We start from the raw sequence: 22,718 nt of genomic DNA, 5'->3' as shown, positions 1-22,718 counted from the left end.
GGATCCAGTCTGTGCAATATTACAAGAATGTAGAGACTGCTGTGGAAAAGAAAAGTAATGTAGATTGGTTTGGTTTTTAGGGCAACACATATCTATATGACTTGTCTTTTCCACAGCAGTCTCTACATTCTTGTAATATTGTACAGACTGGATCCAGCAGGGTTCCCCAACTCCAGTCCTCAAGGTCCACCACCAGATCATGTTGTCATGAAATCCATAGCTCTGTTGATAACTGCTTCACAAGAGCCAAAAAAAAAGAACATTCCATACAACATGATCTGTTGGTGGCCCTTGAGGACTGGAGTTGTGGAACCCTGCTGGATCCAGTCTGTGCAATATTACAAGAATGTAGAGACTGCTGTGGAAAAGACAAGTCATGTAGATTGGTTTCGTTGACAACACATATCTCCAAAGACTGACACAAGAAAACATGTCTCAGTAATGGAGATATCTGGTGGCAAAACCGCTAAGTGTACGGCGCAGTGTGTGTAGTCGGCGATTGACACAGTAACCAATCCAAATATTTTGAAAGCACAATTGCACATTTATTTTTTAACAAAAACTAAAATAACATTTTTTTATTAGGAATGAAGATTGGGATACTTTGGGTGTGTGGAGAGACGAGGAACGACTGGAGGTTGAGGAAGGGGTTCTAGGAGAAGGGGCGACGAAAGTACTGAGGGAAGGGAGCTCTGGAATGGACATGGAGGCAGGTTGAGACACATTAGGAGGAGAGGGTGGATGGACGAACAAAGTTGTTTTTTTTTTTTTTTTTGTTTTGTTTTTTTTTCTTTTCTTTGGCGCTGGAGTATCCTGCCCGGACCGACGTGCACCCTGTGACCGCCTTACATTGCTCGACCGCTTGGTGATGGTGGACTGTGGTGCTGCCCTGTATAATAGCGAATGGGGATCACCCCTTTGCTGCTCTGTGGTGGCGGTTGCGGTGCTGCTAGAAGTGGCGGTGCTCCTAGAAGGGGACAAATTTGCGTCGGTGCTCAAAGAAGTTGTCGTGTCGGTGCTCCTAGAAGGAGGCTGCCTGTCTGTGATCTCAGCTGAAGTTCTTGGTGGACTCCGAGGAGGAGAATTTGTGGCGGTGCTCCTTTGATGAGGAGTGCTGGCGGTGCTCCTTTGATGAGGAGTGCTGGCGGTGCTCCTTTGATGAGGAGTGCTGGCGGTGCTCTTTTGCTGAGGAGTGCTGGCGGTGCTCCTTTCATGTTGACTGGTGGTGTCGGTGGCCCAAGCAGGTTCTGTGGTGGTTTGGCTCCAAGCTGGTGGTACTGTGGCGGCGTTGGTGGTGCTCCATACAGGAGCAGCGCTGGCCATAGTGGAGGTGGTGGCTGAGGAGTGTCCAGCAGCACTCAGACTTGGGGTGGTGTCCGGCTTCGCTGGGAATGCAGGTGGCTGTGCAGTGGTATGCAGCAGAAGTCGGTAGGGATGTGTAGCGAGTCAGCGGTGGAACTGTTGGAAATGACACCACTGACTGCTGAACATACCGATTCTGCTGCATAGCCTGCATGTAAGCAGTGTTGCAGGCCTGTAACACACTCAGCTGTTGCTCAGGACTAAGGTGTTCCGCCATGCCCTGTTCAATTTTACTGAAAAAATGGTGCGCTGGTCTGTTGAGGCTGGCCTCCAGACGGTCAAGGCGCTGGTCAAGAGAGTGGAAGCGGTGTTCCATGTGGTTAAAACCACGTTCCATCAGGGAAAAAACGCTTTCCATTTCCATTCTGGCGGACAGCACCTTGAGGCTGCCCTTAAAGGCCTCGCTCAAGAGCATGAACTCTGGCATGACAGGCCTGTCCGAGGCCCTGTGCGGCTGGAGGGTAGTGCCCGCATAACCAGTGACAGAGACCTCGGACAGGGAAACACCTGATGGACCAGCTTCCTGGTCACCAGCTGTCTGTTTTGCTGACCTGCAAGAAGCTTCCTGGCTGTCGGATGGCTGGGACGGGTCCGAGGTCGATCGATGAAGAACCGCTCCATGGACAGGTTGCCGGGTGCTGCTCCAAGTGCTGTGGAAAGAAAGGGAAAACAGTAGTATCACACATTTACAAGAAGCATCACCTGTGGAATTGAAAAGCACATAGTAGTAATAACAAACAAAAAAAAAAAAAACTTACGCTCTGCTGGCAAGGACCGGTCTCAGGAAAGCCAACTCTTGATAATAGCTGTACTTTCTTCTGCGCCTTGCCGCTGAACCACTGCGAACCTGTCCCTCAGCACGAACATCAGTGTTGAAGCGGTCCTTCATCGAGCGCCAACGTGTGTGGATTTTGTTCACTGTTGGGAAAAAAAACGTTAGACAATGCACTTAAGGCAACTTAATTATCAGCACACACACCTGAAAACACAACAGCACCATCAGGACCAGAAATCAATGCAGCTTAAAGACAGCAGTTGAGTAAAAAAAATCAATCACTGTTTTCCACAAGGCATTGGTGTGTTTGATGCAAGAATATATCTTGCCACAAACACATCAGCACCATCTGGACCAAAAACATGGATTTTTGTGAGTACTCACCGTAAAATCCTTTTCTCCGAGACGCTCATTGGGGGACACAGAGACTGTGGGTGTGTGCTTCTGCCGTCTGGAGGCCGACACTAAGTGTACAAAAAAAGAGTTAGCTCCTCCTCCGCCGCATACACCCTCGCCCCTAGGCCGGGCGTAACTCAGTTTAGTGCATAAGCAGTAGGAGAACGCGCCTTAAACTCAGGCAAGAAACTATATGTCTGAAAAAGGGGCCACCCTAAACCTTGTACAAGGATTTGTAAAACTCAAAATAAGTAAAAGCCAACTGGCTGATAGGGTGGGTGCTGTGTCCCCCAATGAGCGTCTCGGAGAAAAGGATTTTACGGTGAGTACTCACAAAAATCCATGTTTCTCCTTCGTCTCATTGGGGGACACAGAGACTGTGGGACGTCCTAAAGCAGTCCTCTGGGCGGGATCTTAACTCACCCAATCCATGCTAATTTGCGCCCCTGATTAGAGGTGCGCAACTGCTGCCTGGAGAATCTTTCTTCCCAGGCTTGCATCCGAGGATGCCTGGGTATGTACGTTATAATGCTTGACAAACGTATGTAAACTGGACCAGGTAGCTGCTTTGCATACCTGCTCCGCTGAAGCCTGGTGTCGTAGTGCCCATGAGGCACCCACTGCCCGTGCCGAGTGAGCCTTGATCCCTGCCGGAACTGGCGTGCCACTGATTTGATAAGCTTCTTGGACCGTCAGGCGAACCCATCTGGCCAAAGTCGCTCTGGACGCAGCGAGCCCCTTCCGCCGTCCCTCTGGAACCACGAATAGAGAGTCTGTCTGGCGGAATGGCGCCGTCCTCGCCACATACCTCCTAAGAGCTCTTACCAGATCCAGAGTGTGCAAAGCCTTCTCTACCCTGTGCACCGGTGCCGGGCAAAACGAGGGTAAGACGATGTCTTCGTTGATATGAAATGCAGACACAACCTTCGGCAAGAAGGGGGGAGCTGGCCTTAAAACTACCTTATCCTTATAAAAGGTTAGGAACGGTGGTTTACAAGATAAGGCCGCCAATTCCGAAACCCGCCTAATAGACGTTATGGCTACTAGAAAAACGACCTTTCTGGACAGGTAAGGTAAGGAGACCTCTTGCAATGGTTCAAAAGGGGCCTCCTGAAGGGCTCTGAGCACCAAATTCAGGTCCCATGATTCCGTCGGTGCCTTATAGGGGGGTACTAAATGTGCGACCCCCTGCATAAACGTCCTAACCTGCCAGACGGAAGCGACTTTTCGTTGGAAAAGTACCGACAGGGCCGAGATTTGCGTTCTGAGGGAACTCGGGGCCAACCCTGCGTCCAGCCCTGCCTGTAGAAAAGCCAGTACGTTGGGGATCGAAAAAACCAGAGGAGCCACTTCACGATCCCTACACCAACGGAAGAATACTTCCCAAGTCCGATGATACACCCTCGCCGAGGAAGGCTTTCGGGCACTCACCATCGTGGCCGCCACATCGCGTCTGAATCCTGCCTGTGTTAACAGCCAAGATTCAATGGCCACGCCGTCAAACACAGGGCCCCTAAGTTCGGATGGCAGATCGGCCCTTGGGACAGTAAGTCCGGCCGATCTGGAAGACGCCAGGGTACGTCCACCACTAGTTGGACCAGATCTGCGTACCAGGCCCGCCGGGGCCAGTCTGGGGCCAGCAGAATTGCTGGAACCTTCTCTCTCCTTATTTTCCTGATAACTCTTGGAAGCAGCGGCAGCGGGGGGAACAAGTACGGGAGACGAAACTGGCTCCACGGGAGCACCAGTGCGTCTGCTGCGATTGCCTGCGGATCGAGGGATCGAGCGACAAACCTTAGTACCTTGGCATTCTCTCTGGATGCCATAAGGTCCACGTCTGGTGTCCCCCACCGTTGGCAGATCTGCTGAAAGATCTCGGGGTGCAGGGACCATTCCCCTGCCGCGACCCCCTGTCGGCTGAGAAAATCTGCCGCCCAGTTTTCGACTCCTGGAATGTGCACCGCTGAAATTACCACGCGGTTCTTCTCCGCCCAACGTAGTACCAGTCCGACCTCGCGCATAGCTGCCTGGCTGCGCGTGCCCCCTTGATGGTTGACATATGCTACTGCTGTAGCATTGTCCGTCTGGATGCGCACCGGCCGGTGTCTCAGGAAACACTGGAAATGTCGTAGGGCCAATCGTATTGCCCGTATCTCCAGAATGTTGATCGGGAGAATTACCTCCTGAACCGACCATCGCCCCTGGGCTATGTGACTCTGGAAAACTGCTCCCCAACCCTGCAGGCTTGCATCGGTCGTCACCACCAACCATTGTTCCGGGGGAAAGGGCTTCCCCTGGACCAGAGACGAGTCGCGAGTCCACCACCGGAGTGAACCCCGTACTAGCGGAGACAATTTGCACCGATGACTGAGAGACAGCAGCCTCCGGTCCCATGCTGTCAAGAGCGCATGCTGAAGCGGACGGAGATGGAACTGGGCAAACGGGATTGCTTCTATCGCCGCCACCATTCTGCCCAACACACTCATGCCATACCGGATGGATCTGGAGCCCGGCTGTAGAAGGTTCCGTATCCCTTGCTTGATTTTTTGCGCCTTGTCCTGAGGGAGGATCACCAGCCCCCGGGAGGTGTCGAAAATCATGCCCAGGAACACGATTTTTTGGGCTGGAATCAAGGACGACTTGCTCCAATTGATCAGCCAGCCCAGACGGGCCAGGGTATCCAGAGTAATATTGACATTGTCCTGGCACTCCTGAAACGACGGCCCCTTTACCAAAAGGTCGTCCAGGTAAGGTAACACCGTTATGCCCCGTGCATGCAGGATGGCCATAACCACCGCCATTATCTTTGTAAAGACTCTGGGGGCAGTGGCCAGACCAAAGGGCAGAGCCACGAATTGGAAGTGACGTCCTCCGATCGCAAATCGCAGGAACCTCTGGTGTGGGGGGAATATCGGAATATGCAGATATGCATCCTGCACATCGATTGAGGCCAGGAATTCCCCTGGATCCATGGCTGCAATGACCGAGCGGAGGGATTCCATCCGGAATCGCCTGACCCTGATGAATCTGTTTAGGATCTTTAGATCCAGAACCGGCCTCACAGTCCCGTCCTTTTTGGGGACCGAAAAAAGATTGGAGTAAAACCCCTGCGACTCTTCGCCCTGCGGCACTGGGGCGATAACCCCTTTGTGCTCTAGCGTCGTTACAGCCTGTAACAAACTCTCCGCCTGCGAATCTGTCTTGGAAAGTCGCGAACGGAAGAATCGCTGTGGTGGCCGTCCGACAAACTCTATCTTGTACCCGGACGATACAAGTTCTGCCACCCAAGTGTCGCGTGTCACTGCGACCCAAACGTGGCTGAACCTTAGTAGGCGTCCGCCCACCCTGTCGTCCGTAGGTACGGAGCGCCTCCAGTCATTTAGCTGGAGGCTTTTGGGGCTTGGCTCCCTTCGCTCTGGGTAAATGGCCTCGGCCTCTACCCAGCGGATTGGCCCTGTAAGAGACTTGTTTTTCCCTACTCTGGCCATCGTTTGCGGAGGAGTATGTCCTGGCCGGAGTCCCCCCCCAGGGGCTACGAAAGGGTCGAAAACGCCTTTGCGTTTGCCTGAATGCCGGGCAACTTCTCTGCTGCGGAAGGAAACTACTCTTCCCCCCTGTGGCTTCTGAGATAAGCCTATCCAGCTTCTCACCGAACAATCGATTGCCCTGAAAAGGCAATGAGGTCAAGGATTTTTTAGAGATAGAATCCGCTTTCCACAGCCTCAGCCATAATGCACGCCTAATGGCGATCGCATTCGCCGCTGCCACCGCCGAACACTCGGCCGCGTCCAGTGAGGCGCTGACAAGATAATCACTTGCCCCTGACATCTGATTTGCCACCTCTAAGACCTCCGCGGGCAGATCCCTGTCCTGGAGGGCCTTATACAGAGCTTCCCCCCACGAAACCATGGCTTTAGCCACCCAAGTCGCCGCAAAGGAGGGGGCCAGAGCCGACCCTGCTGCCTCATATACCGAGCGGGCAAGCCCGTCCATGAGGCGATCAGTTGGGTCCTTAATAGAGGAAACACTGGGTATTGACAATAGCGACCTAGATGCTAAACGTGACACGGGAGGGTCCACTACTGGCGACTCTACCCAAGCCTTATGGAGCTCAGGAGGAAACGGATACTTTGCCTGTAGCGCTTTTTGCATTGCAAAGCGCTTATCCGGGTGATCTCTATGTTTCTGGACTAGCTCCTCAAACTCCGGATGCGTGGCAAATCTTCTATGTGGTCGCCTGGATTTCTTAAAAGAGACCTTGTGACCTGAGGCTGTGGGCACATCGTCCTCGATCTCTAATGTCTGGTTGACTGCCTCAATGAGACTGTCCACCGAATCCTGGAACCCCAGACTTTCTAGATTCCAGGCTCCTTCCTCCTCTCCTTCATCCTGATCGCTCCCAGAGCTCAGTGACGGGGAACGGGATGCCCTAATACCCGCCGCCGAAGCCCCGGAGGGTCCGGCCGACGGAGAACGAACCCTCTTGATATGAGCTTGCCTGGTACTGGAGCGACCTCTAATGGTTGGAGGGTCCTGAGACGAGGACGAGCTCTCTTCCGCTGGCAGGCCCCCCTCCCTGCTCCCGCCCGGGCCCTGAAGGGATTCAATTGCCCTTGTAAGGGACAGCATAGACTGCGATAAGGACACCGCCCATTCCGGGGGGTCCTGACCCCTTGGTTCAGAAACAGTGGGGGGCTCCTGGGCGCGCTCCGACTCACAGGCTTCACAATATTTACCCGCCTGTGCCTTTGGCAGCCTGACCCCACAGGACACGCAAACCGCGTAAAGGAAAGAGTGAGCTTTTCCTTTTGCAGACATACTTGCACAGGCTGAAGGCAGAGTAGAAGGAGGAGGAGGGTAACCTCTTCCCTGACAAGCAGCGTGGTTCTCCAAACGGAGTTACACTCACCCACCGGCTCCTTGCGTGGATGCGATGTGTTAGGGCGGAAGTCTCTCCGGGATCTGCGCCTCTGACCTCCTGCCCTATATCGCGCGTCTCCACCATCGCCGCTGTCACCGCCGCGTCAGCGGGCGGGACTTCCGGCTACCACCGGAAGTCAGCGGGCGGGACTTCCGGCTACCACCGGAAGTCGGCGCGCGGCCTCGCGCGATACTCGCGCCCTCCTGCAGTGGGGCCGCGGCCGCCGGCGGGCTTCCGGCCGCGATACACGCGGCGTGCGGAGCCCGGGTGCAACGCCCTGGCTACCGCTACCCACCAGCGCCAACTTGCGGTGCGCTCCAGGAGCGGATCCCCCATATACTAAACAGGTGAGCAGGGCCATCCGCCGTGCAGGCGCGCGGGGGGGGGGGGGGCTCTGTCGGTCTTACTCGCGGCCTCTTCCCCCTGTACGCTCTCACCTGCGCCTCCGATTCAACCCCCTGGACTCACTACCAAGGGGTGGACGGGTCCTCCATACACTGCTGTTTGTAGGAGAGTAGCAACGCGGAGGCTGACCCCTGGTTCTGCTCACACGTGCTCCTGATGAAGATTGTGGGGAAACCGAGTCCTCTAATCAGGACGCGTTGCCCCTCTTTCGTTAAAAAATAGATGTCTGGAAAAAAGTCCCAGATGTGTCCCTCGGTGCGGGAGAGGACACGTGGAGGGTTACTCACACGTGGTCGCCCGTTGGTGATTTGGGGAGATCGGATCCTCTCTATAGGATCCGTCGCCCCTATCTTATCTTCATAGAAAAAAGGGAGGAAAAAAAAAAAAAAAATCTAGTCTGGAACTCCAGACTGCGTGTGCCTCCATCAGACACTAAGCAAAAACTGAGTTACGCCCGGCCTAGGGGCGAGGGTGTATGCGGCGGAGGAGGAGCTAACTCTTTTTTTGTACACTTAGTGTCGGCCTCCAGACGGCAGAAGCACACACCCACAGTCTCTGTGTCCCCCAATGAGACGAAGGAGAAATCAAAGCAGTATCACAGAGCATCTTTATACTTACTGAACGCCCTTTTTGAACTCGGAGAGGCGCTGTCCCAGCCATCCATCATCGCTGCGGCCACCTCATTCCAGAGCTGCCGGGTCACCACTGTGTCTTTGTACTGCTGGTCACGGCTGTCCCACAACAGGATACGCTCCTCAACAAGGCGGATCAGGTGCTCGTAGTCTATGTATACTACTTCTTCGTCATCCCGTTGTGGAACCTAGAAAAAAAAAATATTAGAATGTTTGGAATTTTGGAGAATTAAAAAGATACAAAAAGAAACCGAGAAGAAGAAAGATAAAAGATGAAAATAAAGACAGAAAAAAAACCAAAACACATTATATACTAACATTGCGTCTCCTCGCCACGACTTGACTACGCTGCTCCCGCTCAGAATCCTCCCGCTCAGACTGCTCCCGCACTTCATCTTCACTGCCCGTGTCCGATGTCTGTACAGAAAAAAAAAATTAAACACATTTCTAGAGGCAGCTAAACTTACCCAGAGGCAGCAAGATTCTCACCTCACGATCAGCTTGGGCCAGTTCTTGCCGAGATGGCGAATACACCGATCCAGAAGAAGACATGCTGAAATTTAAACAAAAAATACATTAGTACATTATAAAATTGTACAGGACACACAGACATTATGTTGAAGAATACTCACATTTTGGCTCCTGAAGCTTGAATCCACAGGTAGAAGGCTCTTGTAGGTGCTTGTCTGGTCTCTGCAAGGCTGTCTGTAGTGTAATTGTCTGACCCTGAAGACACATTCTTTTATCCACACTCCTCCAAAACAATGTTGCTTGTTTTGGGGGAGGTTAAGACAAGTGTCTAGACATTGTTTTTTCAAATCGCGTGCATGCACAAGGCGCTGACGTGCGCGCAGCCAAGCGCACGTCAGCGACCACATAGACTTTAATGCTATTTTTGGGCGCCCAACGTGGGCGCGCTATTTTTTTAACGATGTAGGTGGAACAAAAAATGCAACATGCAGCGTACGGCGCGTCTGGGCGCACACCTGTAAAATGCGCAGCGCACACTAAACGCTGATGAGCGCGTACAATTGCAAGACCCTGCGATTGCCATGTTAAAGATTGGGGAACATTGCGCGTGCGCACGATGCGCTGCGCGATAAAACGCTAGTGTGAAACGAGCCTTATATAGGAATCCTGTCTAGCAAGTTCTTACAATAAGTAGCAGTTGTGAAATTTCTAAGCCACAAAGAGCCTTTATCTCATGTTTTATGAAATCATATTCTTTAGAAAATATATTTGTCCTTGTTTTGTTTTTTTACATACTCGATTTTCACAGTCATATTAGTTACCTTTTTTTTTTTTTTTTCAGTCAGGTTCCATCCAGATCAAGTTTCTTTGCAGATGCAGCCACCAGCAGTGAAGAAGAGGCAAACTATCCTAAGAAAAACAAGGTGGAAGAACCTCCAGTATCTCTCCCATCTCCCTTGCCCTCTTTCAGGCTTCCCGCTCCATGTCTTGGTATTGATAGTGGGTTGAGTTCTAGCAGTGTGTTCTCAAACCCATTCCAAAATGAAAAGCAGGCACAGCTAAGCATCTTGGAAAGGCATGTCAAACTGAGTGATTGCAATTGGGCAAAGGGTGGAAAAAGTGTCTGTCTTGCCTACCAAAGAGATGGGCGGTGTCGTTATGGGACCAGATGCAAATACAGTCATGGCAGTGACTTGCCTCAGGGAAGTTCAGCATCTGCACAGCGAGAAAGTGTTGGAAATGATTCGAGCAAGAAAGTATTGGAGATGCACAATTTAATGTGTGGGGAAGAACAAACCGAGGAACCTCAAAGTGATAAGGGAAAGCGGAAAAAGCCTGGACTTAGTGACACTCTGGTTCCTCCAAAGAGATCATTAAAAAGCTACCAAAAGCAAATGTCAACTGAGAGACCGTGGGCGGTGTAATAAGTCTCTATCCTATATATACCAGTCCTATGACTTTTATATATGAAATTGGCTCATATACTGTTAGGTCCTGTAAAATTATATTGTATTTATGAATGTGTTTTTTTTCTCCTAACAATTTGCATAAATGTATTGTGCGTTATTTTTAAAAACAAAATTATGGTATTTACCTTTCAAGCTCTTACCAAATGTTGCTTTTGTTTTCACTGGGGTAACTTATAATTGGTAGGACAAATCTTATTTGATCTATTATACCGCACACTTCAATCCTTCAACATAGATTTTTATGAACTTGGATTTTCTCCATTTATGTAACTATTCTTTTATTTGACTTCTAGAATCTCTGCAGCCAGCTGTAAACCTCTACAAGAATCAATTTTTGTATGTGATGCCATTACAGTTGTGGCCAAAAGTATTGACACCCCTGCAATTCTGTCAGATAATACTCCGTTTCTTCCTGAAAATGATTGCAAACACAAATTCTTTGGTATTATTATCTTCATTTCATTTGTCTTCACTGAAAAAACACAAAAGAGAATGAAGCAAAAAGCAAAACATTGATCATTTCACACAAAACTCCAAAAATGGGCCAGACAAAAGTATTGGCACCCTCAGCCTAATACTTGGTTGCACAACCTTTAGCCAAAATAACTGCGACCAACCGCTTCCGGTAACCATCAATGAGTTTCTTACAATGCTCTGCTGGAATTTTAGACCATTCTTCTTTGGCAAACTGCTCCAGGTCCCTGATATTTGAAGGGTGCCTTCTCCAAACTGCCATTTTTAGATCTCTCCACAGGTGTTCTATGGGATTCAGGTCTGGACTCATTGCTGGCCACCTTAGAAGTCTCCAGTGCTTTCTCTCAAACCATTTTCTAGTGCTTTTTGAAGTGTGTTTTGGGTCATTGTCCTGCTGGAAGACCCATGACCTCTGAGGGAGACCCAGCTTTCTCACACTGGGCCCTACATTATGCTGCAAAATTTGTTGGTAGTCTTCTGACTTCATAATGCCATGCACACGGTCAAGCAGTCCAGTGCCAGAGGCAGCAAAGCAACCCCAAAACATCAGGGAACCTCCGCCATGTTTGACTGTAGGGACCGTGTTCTTTTCTTTGAATGCCTCTTTTTTTTCTCCTGTAAACTCTATGTTGATGTCTTTGCCCAAAAAGCTCTACTTTTGTCTCATCTGACCAGAGAACATTCTTCTAAAATGTTTTAGGCTTTTTCAGGTAAGTTTTGGCAAACTCCAGCCTGGCTTTTTTATGTTTCGGGGTAAGAAGTGGGGTCTTCCTGGGTCTCCTACCATACAGTCCCTTTTCATTCAGACGCCGACGGATAGTACGGGTTGACACTGTTGTACCCTCGGACTGCAGGGCATCTTGAACTTGTTTGGATGTTAGTCAAGGTTCTTTATCCAACATCCACACAATCTTGCGTTGAAATCTCTTGTCAATTTTTCTTTTCCGTCCACATCTAGGGAGGTTAGCCACAGTGCCATGGGCTTTAAACTTCTTGATGACACTGCGCACGGTAGACACAGGAACATTCAGGTCTTTGGAGATAAACTTGTAGCCTTGAGATTGCTAATGCTTCCTCACAGTTTGGTTTCGCAAGTCCTCAGACAGTTCTTTGGTCTTCTTTCTTTTCTATATGCTCAATGTGGTACACACAAGGACACAGGACAGAGGTTGAGTCAACTTTAATCCATGTCAACTGGCTGCAAGTGTGATTTAGTTATTGCCAACACCTGTTAGGTGCCACAGGTAAGTTACAGGTGCTGTTAATTACACAAATTAGAGAAGCATCACATGATTTTTCGAACAGTGCCAATACTTTTGTCCAACCTCTTTTTTATGTTTGGTGTGGAATTATATCCAATTTGGCTTTAGGACAATTCTTTTTGTGTTTTTTCATTTAAGACAAATTAAATAAAGATAATAATACCAAAGAATTTGTGTTTGCAATCATTTTCAGGAAGAAACTGAGTATTATCTGACAGAATTGCAGGGGTGTCAATACTTTTGGCCACAACTGTAAGTAAAGAAGTAAACCTACATTGGGGCTGATTTACTAATACGGTCTAATATTTAGACAGTGTAAACTTAGAATAGTCTAGTCAAACATATGCAACACATCACCGAAGGTATACATATATTTAATATAGATCCTTTCTGATAGAACATTAATTGCTGTGCAATAGTTTAACAAACAATGAAGTAAACTTTCACACTGTTTCACTGCCATGGACATACAGTGTCTCATATGCCCTTGCAGGATGGCAGCTGACGAGGTAAGGACATCTGAGATACGTCCTGGCTGCTAACTGCCATATCTCAGCATGGAACTTGCTATGATAGCAATTCAGGACCTATTTTATGGGCTTGTTCACATGACCACATTTTTGGTCTGAATGCTGTCAGTAAAAAAATGGAGTGCACTCGGGCAGTGCAGACAAGCGTTTTCTTTCACCTCTCCCGGATACTTACATTTTTTATTGTTTGTAATAATAAACTACACATATTTGGCATCACCGTATCTGTAACAACACAAATTATTAAACTAGGTTGTCACTTGCTCTGAGTGAATGTAGTCACTTTGTTTCAACAAAGTTGAATGAAATGTAATTAAAAAGTCACAATCCCAAATATTATAGCAGTTAAAATTAAAAATTCTCTTGCAAAAAAACAAGCCCACATACATCCTTGTTGCTGAAAAAATAAAAAAAAAGTTATAGCTCTTAGAATATTGTGACAAAAAGCAAACATTCTTGTAAATGGGATTTTGTTGTGAGAACGTAATAAAATATAAATTAGCGATACACATTTCGTATCACCATGTCTATAATGATCAACACTATAAAATGAGCATGCTATTTAACCCACTCATTAAACACCATAAAAATATGATCATTTCACTTAAAAAAAAATATATATATTTGGCTTTCCTCAGGCAGGTGTAAAACAGGTCTAGGTCCTGCTCTGCCCCAGTATATTTTGAGGAGAGGTGAGATACTAGAGCTGGGGTCCACCCTATTTGGGTACACCTTGTTGCGGTGGGATGGCTTTTATGCTTTTTTGGATCAACAATAGTGTTGACTAAGTACCCCATGTTATTTACTTGCACTATTAGGCTATGTGCACACGTTGCAGATTCAGCTGTGGGTTTTTCCGCGCGGATCCGCAGGTAAAACCGCAGGTAAAGTGACCTGCGGTCTAGCTCTGCGGTTTCACACCTCTACTATGTTAAAGGTGTGAAACCGCTGCGGAAACCGCCCAAACAATTGACATGTTGCGGTTTGTAAACCGCAGCGAAACCGAGCGGAAAAAAACGTAGCGTGAGCACAGCGGATTTGAAAAGCCATAGGGTTACTTGGTACTGTACCATGTCTGCGGAACTGCTGCGGAAACGCAGCAGAATCCGCAACGTGTGCACATAGCCTTACTATTTATTTACTTATTGCGGCATATTTGCTCATTGTTTTTATGCCGGTCCTTTTTTCGGTTTTGCTGAAATTGTAGTGATTATAGAGGATCTCATCGTCTGGTGCATAGATAGTTTTGTGTCTCCATATAGCAGTAATATGTCATGATAGCAGTAATATCATAACATGGAAAGCTAAGAAAACTTTATCGGGGAGGGATCTCCCGTCAAAACCCTTTTTTAAAACTTTGCAGTTTTTTAAAACGTATCCTGCAGCTATTTACAGAAATGGTGGGGTAAACGTTTTATAAAATACGCTGAAATGCTGATAACTCAGGCTGCATGTTCCCTTTGTAGAGAAGCCCTCTCTGAGTCCTTTGACATTAAAAAGACAAGCTTTTCCAGAAATACTTGGGTTTGGTTTTGTGGGTTAAGCAATGTGTAAATTATCATTTTGGATTCCACTGGGGCAACTGTAGTTAAAAAGTTTCCTTATGCTAGGTATCGTGTTAATATGTTTCAGCACCCAGAAATGTGAAAAGGTCCAAGATACAACCAAAGGGGCCAACATTGGTAAAGTACTAATTTATAAAAGCATTGATTATTGTCCAAATAGACTATTTGTGGGCATAAAGATTATTATCAGTACTACCTGACTGACATGATAGCTGACACCCGGCACTCACTGGAGTGGTGCCCGCTCTTTGCAGTTTAACCCACTAAATGCATTTAAAAGAGAGTGGCCAATCGTTGCCATGGAGACCCAATGTCGTTATGACGCATCCAGGTCACCAGGGCTCGCAAGCTAATTAGATCATGTGCAGTGCATGATCTGACAAGCTTGTGTCAGTCCAGCAATTATATAGCATACAGTAGTTCTTATTGATGTTTTTTGCTCATTCTATCTCACAAGAATCTGAATAGAAAGTAATTAATCAAAAAAAATCATGTGCCCAAATAAAACTATATAAATCTGGCATCGCTTTAATCGCACTGACCCGAAGAATAAAGTAGTCTAATCACTTGTACCACACAAGGAACGTAAAAAGTAAATAAAACCAATTCTTTACCTGCTGTTGATTTGCTCATTCTTCCTGCCAAAGATTACAGGCTTGGCACACATTTATCCTGAGCTGAATGCTTACACCGGGGGTTCCATGTAAATCTCAAATACGGGATTCAGATCGAATTCCTGGAGGAAGATTCACTATAATGAGGCAGATGGAGGCACTATGGACACCGTTTGGCTTTTGATCTGGCATTGTCCGTCTTTTTAGGAGTGCATAAAAGGGCAGTCGGCAACATTTTTGTACACTTCTGAAAAGGACACCGCTGAACAAAGGCCAGACTGAATCCAGCGTAACTGCTGCCTCCTTATAGGGAATGGATCCCTTGGGAGTTTAATCTGAATCATGTCATGGGCAGCATAGTGGCTCAGCCTTGCAGCGCAGGGGTCCTGGGTTTAAATCCCACCAAGGACAACATCTGCAAAGAGTTTGTATGTTCTCCCCGTGTTTGCATGCGTTTCCTCCGGGTTCTCCAGTTTCCTCTCACTTTCCAAAGACATACTGATATAGAATTTAGATTGTGAGCCCCATCGGGGACAGTGTCAATTGTCTGTAAAGTGTTGTGGAATTAATGGCGCTATATAATGAGTAAAATAAATAAATTCAGAGATTTACATGGGAGCCTCGATATATAAGTGTTCAGCGTAGAGGACCAGATAAATGTTATCCCAATCGTTATGTAAAAAATGTTCCCAATAAAAGCTTCAATTCAATCCAGAATATATATAGGGGGCTTCCACATTAGGCTGTGGAAAAGCACTTTGGCTTCGTGCCCCCGAAAAGAAATCCATCAAATTCTGCACTCCCAAATCCAAATGCCTCCCTCCGTTCTGAGCCCCACAGTGTGCCCAAACCACATTTAGCATCCACATGTCTGACATTTCTGTGGCATTGAGAGCTCGCTTAACTTACAAGTGCATGTCTTCAGAAGCACAAGCTGGGCATAATGAACTGGGCACTACAGTGTAACGGCACTACAATAGCAGATTTGCAATTTTCCAGAAACAAGCAGCAGTGTATGTTGCTGAGTGAAATGTAGTCAAAATCATCACTACACTTGTAGATAAATTCCCAAAAGGCTATAATTTCCAAAATGAGGTCACTTGGGGGGGGGTATTCTGCTCTTCTAGCCCTGTAAGATAAGATAATCCTTTAATCATCCCACCATGGGGAAATTCAGAGCATTACAGCATCAAGGCAGGAACAAGTACAGATACAGATGCATAAAGGCATTACATTGACAGTAGGTAGGTACATATACGAAAAAAAAAAAAGATATAACCGGACTATCACAACTTTGGATCTATCAGTTCACTGTTTGGGTCGTTCTCCGTTTTGGACAGTGCTGGTTATACAGCCTAACTGCAGCAGGAAGGAAGGACTTTCGATAGCGCTCCCTCTCACATTTAGGATGAAGTACCCGGTCACTGACAGTACTGCACATCTTTGTCACGGTCTCATGCATGGGATGGGAATCATTCTGCACCATGTAGCTCAGCTTGGCCAGTATCCTCCTGTCGCCTGCTTCCTGAACTGGATCAAGGGGGCATCCCAGGACAGAGCTGGCCCTTCTAATCAGTTTGTCCAGCCTATTCCTGTCCCTGGTTGATATGCCACTACCCCAGCACGCCACACTAAAGAAGATGACTGATGCCACAACAGAGTTGAAGAAGGATGCAAGGAGTGCCCCCCTAACTCCGAAGGCTCTCAGCCTTTTGAGCAGATAAAGCCTACTGTGGCCCTTCCTGTACACTGCATCCAAGTGATGGGCCCAGTCAAGCTTATTATTGAGGATCACACCAAGGTACTTATAGGTGTCGACTATCTCAATGTCATTTCCCTGAATGTTCACCACTACTGGTGGGTTTTTTCCCTTGCGAAAGTCCACCACCAATTCCTTGGTCTTACCGGAATTAATCCTAAGGTGGTTCCTCTGACACCACTCCACAAAAGCTTGGTTAGTATCTCTGTACTCTCTTTCATCTCCTGTAATGAAGCCTACTATTGCAGAGTCATCAGAATACTTCTGCAAGTAGCAGCTAGATGAGTTGCACTTAAAATCCGCAGTGTACAGTGTGAAGAGAAAAGGGGCAAGAACTGTACCTTGAGGTGCCCCTGTATTGCAGATCACCGTGTCTGTCACACTGTCCCGAACCTTTACAAACTGAGGTCGGTGGAGAGTTGGAGGTCCACGCCAACAAGGCCCAGCTTGTCTCTCAGTAGACTTGGCTGTATGGTATTAAAAGCAATAGAGATATCGAAGAACATTATTCTCACAGTGTTCCCAGGTTTCTCCAGGTGAGAGAGAGTCCTATCTAGAAGGTGGATAATGGCATCATCCGTACCAATGCCCGGCCTGTAGGCAAACTGGAGAGGGTCCATATCCGAGCTCACTAGAGGACGGAGACGTGTGAGAACCAATCTCTCTAGTACCTTCATCAGGTGTGATGTCAATGCTACAGGTCTATAGTCATTAAGGTCTTTCGGATAAAGTTTCTTCGGAACTGGTACCACACACGATAATTTCCACAGTTGTGGTACTATATCTATTCTCAGGCTCATATTGAACAGATATGTAATGATCTCACTCAGCTGGTGCCCGCAGGTTCTGATTAGCCTTGCACTGATGCAGTCAGGACCTGCAGCCTTCAAAACTTTGATCTTATCCAGTTCTTTTGCAACCTGGGTACTTGTGAAGAACAGACCCTGGCTCAGTTGACAAGATGCAGCAGGGGGTGAGGTTATTGTAGCAGAGAGGTGTGAATGGTATGCAGGGGCAGGAGCAGCCAGTGTGTGATTAAATCTGTTAAAGAATAGAATAGAGTCTGCATATGGCGTCTAGGAAAATCTGTGCACTAGGAGGCAAATAGTGCTCCGTCTCTTCAGAATCTTGCCGTGTGGCTAAGCAGTACTGTACAGTCACATATGTGGTATTTCCACATTCAACAGAAATTGTGACAAATTTTGGTTCCATTTTTACCCATTTTCCCTTGTGAAAATGTAAAATCTGGGGCTAACACAAGTTTTGTGGAAAAAATGTAATTATTTTTTCTTCACTGCCAATGGTATAAAATTCTGTGATACATCCGTGGTGTCAATATGATCACTGCACCCTTACATGAATTAATTGAGAAATGCAGTTTGTAAAATGGGGTTACTTATGGAGGTTCTGCTTTTCTGGCACCTTAGGCTAGGTGGTGTCAATGAGCTCACTGCACCCCCTGAATTCATTAAGAGGTGTAGTTTGTAAAATGGCGTAATTCTTGGGGGGTTTCTGTTGTTCTGGCACCTCAGGGCTCTAACAATATGACATGGCACTCTCAAATCTTTACAGCAAAATCTGAACTCCAATATGGTGCTTCTTCCCTTCTGAACTTTGCACTGTTCCTCAAAATTAGTTTTCGATCACGTGTGGTATCTGTATACTCAGGAGAAATTGCACAACAAATTGTATGATGCTATTTCTCCTGCTACCCTTGTGAAAATAATGAAATTGGAGCTAAAAACATTTTTGTGGGAAAATGTTTTTTTATTTTCACAGCATGGTTATAGTTAAAGTAATGAGAAAAATTACAATTGGTGGAGAGAGGTTGAACTTGATGGACCTAGGTCTTTTTATCAACCTGTGTAACGTTATAAACTTCTGTGAAGCACCTTGGAGTTCAACTTGCTCATCACAGATCTAGATGCATTCCTTGAGAGGTCTGTTTCCAAAATGGGGTCACTTGTGGGGTTTCCAGTGTTAAGGCACATCAGGAGCTCTCCAAATGCGACATGGCGCCGCAAATGATTCCAGCAAAGTTTGCGCTCAAAACGTTATTTGCTTCCTTCCCTTCCGAGCTTTGCCGTGCACCCAAACAATAGTTTTCCCCCACATATTGGGTATCTGTGTACTCAGGAGAAACTACACATTTGGGGTCCATTTTCTCCTGTTACTTGTGAAAAAAAAATTGGGGTCTAAACTTATGTTTTTGTGAAAAAAAGTTAAATGTTTATTTTTTTACCTTCCACATTGTTTCAGCTCCTATAAAGCACCTGCAGGGTTTATAAACTTCTTGAATGTGCTTTTGAGCACTTTGAGGGGTGCAGAATAGTGTCAATTTGGGGTATTTTTTGATTTTGTAAATCGCTGGTCAACTTCTAACCCTTCTAACTTCCTAAAAGAATCCGTTGGATCCGTGAATCGTTCCAGAGTTATTACCACGGTAGGTGCAGGATGAACCGGCTGATGGACAGGAGATCACAGACAGGATCGAGCAGACGGGTACAGGTTAGACAAGCAGACGGGTGGACCTGGGGAACCTGACAACTAGCAAGCATGCCAAGCAAATTAACAACCTTGCTCAGGCACCTCCGTATTGGACGAAGAGCCAGAGTTATTACCACGTAACGTGACACTTATCAAATTTGTAAAATTTGGCCTGGTCATGAAGAGAAAACAGGCTTTATGGGGTGAAGGATTGAAACATTCTGCAATGTGAATGGTGAAACACTTTGTGCATACAGTATACTCCTCAGAGGTGGCACCCAATTGCCCTTGTTTTCCCCGACGTCACAACTCTCCAACCACCCAACTAACTGTAGGGAACCACAGATGGCTGAGTCTGCAGATCTGTTCCCACATTCTATGCCATGGGCATCAGAAGTGTACTCCAAAGATTCACAGAGTCAAGAAGAGGAAATCATCTGCACCGGTGTCCAATTTTTTTTTCAGTTTAATCCAAGGCCGGACAAAGTAGGGTCCGAGCAGAATCCAAACTCTCGTCAACAGACTTTAATCCCAGGGGGTGGAGGTGATCCTGTTGAGACCCTGATAATGAGGTGCATGCAGACTGTACTGTGCTGTCAGGGCAGGAAGAGGAGGAGGATGACTCTTAGGGCGAGAAGTGGGAGAACAGAGAGGATGACAATGAGGTAGTAGATCCCACTTGGTGTAAACCCAAAGGAATGCAGCTGAGTTGGTCAACAGAGGACGAGGTTATGTTGTGGCTTCCCATAGACACAAAGTTATGCAACTACAACAAGCAATGCATCCTCAGGCCCAACTCTGATAGTGGTCTGGACTCAGCAGTGTTTGCAGGTCTGCAGTTGCCTAGCCTGGGTCTTTTTTCAGACCGCCAAAAATGTCAAATCACGATATCTGCCAACTTTGTTAAAAACGACAGAGTAGAGTTAAAAAAATGCAATAATTTGACTAGTACATGCATTAACATGCGTTAATCTGGGAATCTCTGTGCTAAAATGCCAACTAAGCGGGCCTCGACAACCACCGTCCATCCCATCAACCACATCTTCTGATTCTTCCTCCTCACTATGGCAAGTGTTGTCATACAGGTCTCCGGCCGCAGAACCTCCACTTGTTTACCCGCTACAGTCTGGTTGAGTAAGAGCCCATCAGCTGATACGGAAGTGGACACGCCTTCTGATTTGACTAATCTTAGATACCAAGCACACCCCATCTTTCTCAATCCACTGTATCATCTCCACCTGCACCTCTTACAGTCCAGCTCGTTGTCATGTTCACACTACTCAACCCTCTGTCAGCACAGAAGCCATCCCTCGTTTGTGCAGTTTTGCTCACATAAAAGATTGTTTCGTCCTGCACATGGCAAAGTTAAGAGCTTGAACTTCAACATCTTCAATGAACTAATAATAATAATCTTTATTTATATATCACAAAGCTATTGTGCTGATCTTTACAAGTCAGCAGTTCATTTAAAACAGTCAAAAGTTACAAAGTTTACGATAATCAAACAAAGCAAAAACAATGACAACCCTGCTTTTCAGAGCTTACAATCGACAAGGAGGTGGGGGTGACACAAAAGTACAAGTACTTATTTACAATGATGGTCCAACCATCTTGAGGAAATGGGGGGCAGATAAAGGCTGCCTGAGGCATTAAGGTATGGTTGAGTTTGATGGTGAATTATGTTCAGAGAAGTAGAGAATAGGCAAAATATATAAAATTGACTGATTAGGGAATGTGATAGGCTGCCCTAAACACATGTATTTTTAGGGCGGGCCTAATGTGTAAGTTATGGTTTTACTCTCAATGGGAGAGAAAGGGTAAGAGTTGAGTTATCTAGGTAGGAGATTGAACTGAGCTGGACAAAGACCAGATCAGGGATGTTACCATCTTTGTGTGTCTCAGAGGTTGAAAGTTGTAAGAGGCCACAAGAAGCAGTTGGGGAGGTAGGGCTTTTGAAGTCTCCCTGGATAAGGGTTGGCAATTGTGAGGACATGAAGTGTGGAAGCAAGGCAGAAAAGTGGTCAAGAAAGTGGGTGGGTAAACCCTGGGGGACGGTATATGACCTCTAGTCTGAAGGAGAGGGGATGGAAGACCATGATGGTGTGAACCTCCAAAAAAGAATGGCATCCAATGGGCCTGTATTTATTTATTTTTTTAAAAAACAGGATTGGTGGAGTTATCGTGGAATTAGCATTGATCATACGGCGGAATATACACATATTCCATGCGTTGTAATCTGGAGGTGGATATGCTGTACACTCACTATTAGTTTTCCAAGAACTAATTATTGTGAACAGCCTGCAGCCTCCTCGGTTGATCATCGCCCAATTGTTTAATTTTCTCCTTTGTCTCTTTGGGGCACACAGGTACTGTGGGTGTATGCTACTGCTGTCTGGAGGCTGACACTAAGTATACAAAAAAAAAGTTAGCTCCTCCACCGCCGCATACACCCTCGCCCCGATTGCGGGTGGAAACCAGTTTTTTGCTTAGTGTCCTATGGAGGCACACGCAGTCTGGATCTCTCCAGACTTTTTTTTTTTTTTTTTTTTTTTTGCTTTCTTGCTATGAAGAGGAGACAGGGGCGACGGATCCTATTGAAAGGGTCCAATCTCCCCAAACCATCAACGGGCAAGCATGCGTTGAGTATTGCCTCCGTGTATCCTTTCCCGCACCGAGGGACATCTCTGGAACTTTTCCCCAGACATCTATTTTTCCTTTTTATTTTATGAAGATAAGACAGGGGCAAGGCATCCTATTAAAAGGATCCGATTTCCCCAAACCATTAACGTGCGAGCACATGCGAGTGTCCCTCCACTTATTCTTTCCCGCGACATGGGACATTATGCCAGACTTAGCCCTGTCCACCCCTAGGTATTGAAACCATGGGCTTGCACAGAGGCACAAGACTAGTCTGTGCGGCCCCCACTGCTCCACCAACGCAAGATGGCGGTGCTGCATGGCGGCGGACGGTCCCTCTCGCCCATGCAAGGCGGACGGAGCTAGGGTGCCTGCACCGTCCTAAAATGAAATACCCCAGGTGCCGCTACCGAGTGGCTGGAGTGGCAGGTATGGAGCTGGGGAGGGCCCTGGGCAGCGTTTTTTGAAGGAGCAGGGTAAGGGCTCACACTATGAAGTCCCCTGAGGTTTTTCCATTGGTTATAATGGGGCTAGGGCTGCGATCTGCAGGCGCCATTACCCCCCCACCCTCCCCCTACCTCTCTCCCTCCTCTCCTCGCCTCTTCACCTCCCCTCCTCCCTCCTGGTACCTGCTCGTAGCTGTGTCTGGCAGGAAGCTCAGCAGGGCCGTGGACCTGCACCGCCAGCGGATGTGAGGAGAGCGGCATGAAGGACCGGATCGCCGGGGTAGCGGGGCCGCCAGCGCACGAGCGGGCGGACGGTGTCTAATTTAGCCCGCGGCTATGGCCTAGGCCGCGGGTGGAAGTTCCACCCCCCGGCGTGACGTCATATCCGCCCCCCATGACTAGGGCGGGCGCCGGATAAAATTGAGGCCCCAGCTTCAGTGCAGGGTAGGCCGCGATCAGGAGAGCACTTTCAGCCTACCCAGAGGTGGAGCGCATCGGAGGCAGACTCAGGAG

General features: G+C 47.4%; 1 protein-coding gene across 6 annotated transcripts in view; it reads left to right on the top strand.

Moving 5' to 3' along the window:
• Positions 1-12,961, top strand: part of LOC141073619 (uncharacterized) — a 36,953-nt gene extending 23,992 nt beyond the window's left edge. For all 6 annotated transcript variants that reach the window (XM_073560923.1, XM_073560924.1, XM_073560921.1 and 3 more), the window contains exon 3: positions 9,804-12,961. In XM_073560923.1, coding sequence (XP_073417024.1) covers positions 9,804-10,386 — 583 coding nt within the window. In that variant the 3' untranslated portion in view covers positions 10,387-12,961. The remainder of the gene's footprint in view (positions 1-9,803) is intronic.
• Positions 12,962-22,718: the final 9,757 nt, after the last annotated feature.

This window comes from Dendrobates tinctorius, unplaced genomic scaffold, assembly GCF_039654945.1.
Source record: "Dendrobates tinctorius isolate UK_male_01 unplaced genomic scaffold, ASM3965494v1 ptg000308l, whole genome shotgun sequence".
NCBI classification, from domain to species: Eukaryota; Metazoa; Chordata; class Amphibia; order Anura; family Dendrobatidae; genus Dendrobates; species Dendrobates tinctorius.
The sequence above is the reverse complement of the archived record's forward strand: the minus strand, read 5'-3'. Positions and strand labels throughout refer to the sequence as shown.